General features: G+C 42.6%; 1 protein-coding gene across 2 annotated transcripts in view; it reads right to left on the bottom strand.

Annotated features, from left to right (window-relative positions):
* The window catches only part of LOC101863735 (regulator of G-protein signaling 9-binding protein), an 88,167-nt gene that overhangs the window by 14,208 nt on the left and 68,708 nt on the right, over positions 1-5,251 (bottom strand). For both annotated transcript variants that reach the window (XM_005094789.3, XM_013080503.2), the window contains exon 2: positions 4,800-5,116. In XM_005094789.3, coding sequence (XP_005094846.1) covers positions 4,800-5,051 — 252 coding nt within the window. In that variant the 5' untranslated portion in view covers positions 5,052-5,116. The remainder of the gene's footprint in view (positions 1-4,799; positions 5,117-5,251) is intronic.

The raw sequence follows: 5,251 nt of genomic DNA, 5'->3' as shown, positions 1-5,251 counted from the left end.
ACACACACACACACACACACACACACACACACACACACGCACACACACACACACACACACACACACACAAATATATATATCTATACTTAATATGCATTCAGATGAAGACTGATAAAGAATCATTTGAGATTTTTCTACACCCCCAACCCCCAATCTTTAAGCGTGGGTTGCGTTGTTTCCATTCTTGCGGTTGTCAGGTGTGAAACCTATTAGTTTTTAGTTTAAGAAAGAGTTTTACAGCACTTGCAACGCAACAAAAGTCATAGATATGCCAAAGATTAGAGGTATTACAAGAGAGTAACAAACACAAAAAAGAAAGAGGAGAGATAAGGACGGTAGATATTTGATAGGAAAGAAAGAGCAAACCACATAAGAGCACCTGCAAAGAACTCACTGTGAAACCTATGCGTTTTTATTTTACTCGTATTTTCTTAGTTTGGTTAGTTTTCGTTTGTTTGCTTGTCCTTGTTTTTTATGTTGTTGTATTTTAAGGGATGTCTCCCCTGCAGGCCACTCGCCTTGCTGCAGACGGACGCCTGTGTCTCCCCGTGACACCCACCTGTACAGGCGGAAGAAAAAAGTAAAAGTAAATTAAGTTTTTTAAGGCGGAGAGGATATAGGGGAAAGGGGGGGGGGGATGTAGAGAAGACGTCCGCTTGGGGACATGGTGACTTCACTGACACTGTGGATCGGAACATGTCTGCGCGTGTGGAAGTGTCAAGCACTTCCTTCTGCTACGCTGAAGACACAAAAGCTTTGACCACAGAGATGGGGTCAAGAGCGAGTGATCTTGTGAACACATCATAGCCCCTGGTTGTTCAGACAATCCTCTGTACTTGTGGCTGTCTGATGATTCGTGTCCCGGCTGATGGTGAACTATCACTTTGATGTAGTCTGCACCTTATATTTCTTGTCAGTGTTGCTATACCCTATTCTCTGTCTCTGGCGAAATGTGGCCGTCATCGTGTTAACTCTTCGTGTAGTATAGTTCATCAACATTAACATCAGCCACGATTACGATATCATAGTGTTTACGCGTTTAGTTACTACGTAGACCTTTTTCAGTGGGTGGTTGGCGCGTGATCTGAAGTGGTTAACTATCCTCCTTTTTTGTTCGTTTTGTTTGTTACTCTCTTGTAACACTTCCAATCTTCGGCACCTATATGGCATATATATGGCTTTATAAATGTGTTGCAAGGGCCGCTGAACTCTTACTAAATCTAAATTAAGACTTTTTCCCGACTTTTACATCTTTTTATATCTATTCGAGACCCATGATTCAAAACATCAGCAACTCCCCACTTTCCCGTAGATGTTAAAATGGTATGTAATGTCCAAGACCTAATGGGTTTTACAACCCAATTGACACAATTAAAGGAGCAGGCATCCGATCCTGCTTGTCAGGGCCAACCAGGGCTGAGAGGGATACAATTTCCAAGCAGAAAGACTGAGATACTCTATTAAGATTCTCTCAACTCGGTATGCAGACTCAGGTCTTCTGTATACGACACCGAAGAGCCTAAATGTTGTTCACTTACAATACTCGTAGCTGGCGTCAAAGACGCTTCCAAAGAGATGCAACGTGGGACAGAAGTGATGGCATTGCTGTATCTCTCCTCTTTTAAAAAAAATGTTACTCTCTGGCAACACCTCTATCTTTGGCACTTGTATGACACAATTGAGTTACACGTGCCATAAAACTCTTACTAAAAGTAATAACGAAAGGTCATAATTCACAGGTGCTTGGACAAACCTGCTGATTCCAAAGTACAACATCAGTCGCCCATGGGAATACAATGTTGCTGCCTGATGGGGGCTAATTGTTACCGTTAACATTCTCCACCTCAATCGATTGTAATGGGGGTATAATACGTTTCCAACGGATATAATATCATACCCACTGGGACTGGTAATCGAACTCACTCATATCCTTTTCATAACACGGGGAGAGCTTTCTGCTCGACAATGGACCTTCTTTGTTTGCTGTCCAAACTCGGTGACCCCCAGAGTCGTCCTTCTGGGTACCAGGGCGACCCACTGAACGGTGACACACAAAAGACGCAGCTTGATTGGCTGACACAAGAGTGCACAGTACGTGGAGGACACAGAATCGATTCCCACATTTGTGCTTAGCTCCGACTTCCTTAATTAAAGACGATCCAGTCGATACTACCCACACCAACCAATGCCCTTTCCTTTCCTTTTCTTTGAGGAAGATTTGCTTAAGATTCATCGTCTTGGCTTTTCATTTTCGTTCGCGGTAAACAGCCGGTCGTTGTCTGGAAAATGAAATACGGGCCGCCCGGGTTCAAACCAGTCTCAGATGCTGTCAAGAAGGTGTACTGTGCACTATTATGAACGTCGTATGTTGCTGTCTCTTTGTTTGATAAGTCATGAGATCCATTGTTTAAAAGGGACACAAGACTGTCATTAAACAAAACAACATTATCTGCAGTCTTAATGATTTACATTTTAAAAGATTCATTTCTGTGTTGAAATTAAATGAACACTCCATTTGTTGTCTTTTCTCTGTCAGGAGGAGGAAGAACAGGAGGAGAAAGCGGAAGAACAAGAGGAGAAGAAGAAGAAGAAGGAGAAGCAGGAGGAGGAGGAGGAGGAGGAGGAGGAGAAGGGGGAAAATGAGGACGACGATTACTATTATAAGAGAAAACTGAAGGGTTGAATAGGTATTATATAAAGGCGTGCAGTTTTATATGCAGCTTTCAGTATTGCAAAAACAACACATATTAAATTTGTTTCATGTCATTCTCGCCCCTTGCATTTCCAAAGTCTCTCTCTCTCTCTCTCTCTCTCTCTCTCTCTCTCTCTCTCTCTCTCTCTCTCTCTCTCTCTCTTCGTTTGCAGGGCGTTGGGATTGCACAAAACAAGGATATCATCTGAAAAGACCAAGGCCAGTAGAACAAAATTGTTTTTGCTAAGAATCGCTCGCTCCCCACCGAAAAAATAGGACAAGACTGAAAGACATCGAAGGTTGTGTCTGCCTCCTACGTCACGAGGCAAAGAGTACACATCATTGGACTAGATCTATGTCAAATGGTTTTAGTGAGCTGTACACGTTTTCGAAACCTTCCCGTTGTTTATGTGGTTTCGGAAGAATGGCAACGAGAAGATTCTCCGGATTTCCCCCTGCTGCTTTCACACAAGTTAGCTCAATGTAGCTCGATTGGTCTAAAAGCAATCATTTGATTATTTCTGGGTCGAGGCCAATGTGACTTACGGAGAAATAACCCACAAGGTAAAAACAATAGAGGGGGAAAAATGAAACCGCAAGGTAAAATTAAAAAAACCACCAAACAAACATTTGAGTGAAAAATAGGGATATATTACTTTCCCTCTTTAATCATAATAATGTCACAGTGAAATGATTAAATAGTATGTGTGGAGCTCCATTGGTACGGTACTTGGATCATAATTCTTTAACAAAAGTACTTGTTTTGGTAGAGCCCGTTAACAAAGACCCATGTTCATTAGTACATACTTATTGTGTACGGGGGACTATTTCCTGTCGTGGTCAAATTGTATTCAAGCCGATTTCCGTCAATAGAAAAAGTCTGGTCTGTCTGACTTGGCAGACCACCCCTTCCCTACAGACGGGACCTATTGAATAAGAATGCATTCCCTTTTACAATCAGGGATTCGATCGCTGGCCCCATAGCAGACGAGCAACCTGCATCCTCATCCTTGGGAAAGGTGCTTAACCTTACTCCCAGATTCACTCAACTGCCAATAAGTAGAGAGAAATTTATACATCAAAATAAATGATAATTAGAGCGCCAAATAAGTGGTCCATTTATGTATCCCCTGGGAAACTGAGAAGATAAGATTGGAATGAACAGATTGGCAGAAGGAAGTATAGTCAAAATTGTTCAAGACAGACATCCATTGTCGAAGAGAAAAGTTGTTTTCTGGATAGGTGGACGTCTCGGAGAGTGTCATTGTAATAATATAACAAATTCAAGGGGGGGGGGGGAGGGAGTTGGAAGTGGTTGTTTGAACGGGTGATTGTTTTGGACAGGTGATCATCAAAGCAAGTTAAATGTGAGGTTTAGTAGGCCTAAGAATGGAAGAGATACAAGACTATAACTATATGCTCACTTTAAATTTTATATGGGGCAAAGCAAACCCAAATTGTTTTTTAAAAATCTACTCACTTATGCATAGTTCAATCCAACAACACGCTTGTCGCATAGCGAGCGAAGAACATAAATTAGTTCCATGTTCCATCAAGAGGGGCATAAGCTCCCTCCTTTGAATGGGTGACAGTAGTTGTACCCTACTATGTCAATGACCTAAGGAAGGGAGGCGCCTTTTCTCCACACTGAATTGGCACTCGGTTCAATTTTCTTTGGTGTCGATATGTCTCTTGAGAGTCATGTTAAGGGGGAAAAAAGCTCTCCCTCACCCGATAGCTTTGGGATCCCTTTTAAAATGATATAATATACACCTGAAACTATTTTTTGTAAGCGTTTTTCGCCCCCATCAACACAATATTTAGAAAATTCAGGAGGCGGTCTACTTTAGCTTTGTCTGTCTGTTTCGCCCAACTAAGGACGAGTGAAATGCTACAACATCCCAGCTGATAGACAGAAATACTCCATTTAATTCTTTAAAAAACTAAAAATAAGAAAACCCAGAAAAAAACCCAGGAACAAAGGGAAGAGAACTATCGTCAGATACGTGCGACGTCAAAAGAGCCTAACCATGTCACGAAAAACACCCCGTTACAATGCTGCTCCTGTCGAACAAAAAAGGGGGGAAAAGGTGTGTTAGATCGTTACCTTTGAGCACTCTTGGCGAGTGGGCGGTCCTTTGGGGTCACCGGGTTCAACGTCCGGAGTCCTGGAATGAACGCTATTCCCGTTGTTGCTGCCACCCACCGTGGTTGGGCAGCCTCCGGCGACATTTGAGTTGTCGTGGCTAGTGTTGCTGCTGACGTGGTTGGTGGTGACCCCACCACTACCACCACCACCACTGATATTTGCACCACTGCTGTGGTTATCTATGGCGTCAACTCTCTCCGAAGGCACCATTGTGGTGGTCGACGTCAGGAGAGATGGAGAAAATGGTGTGCGCTTTTCATGCTTGATAGGTGAGCCTGGAAGTAGAAGAAGAAAAAAGTAGAACCATGATGTACAAAACCAAAAAGACATGTGGATACTAAGTTATATATTGGTGAATATCATCACACACACAGACACACACACACACACACACACAGACACACACACAC

This window comes from Aplysia californica, unplaced genomic scaffold, assembly GCF_000002075.1.
Source record: "Aplysia californica isolate F4 #8 unplaced genomic scaffold, AplCal3.0 scaffold00089, whole genome shotgun sequence".
In the NCBI taxonomy this organism is placed as follows: domain Eukaryota; kingdom Metazoa; phylum Mollusca; class Gastropoda; order Aplysiida; family Aplysiidae; genus Aplysia; species Aplysia californica.
The sequence above is the reverse complement of the archived record's forward strand: the minus strand, read 5'-3'. Positions and strand labels throughout refer to the sequence as shown.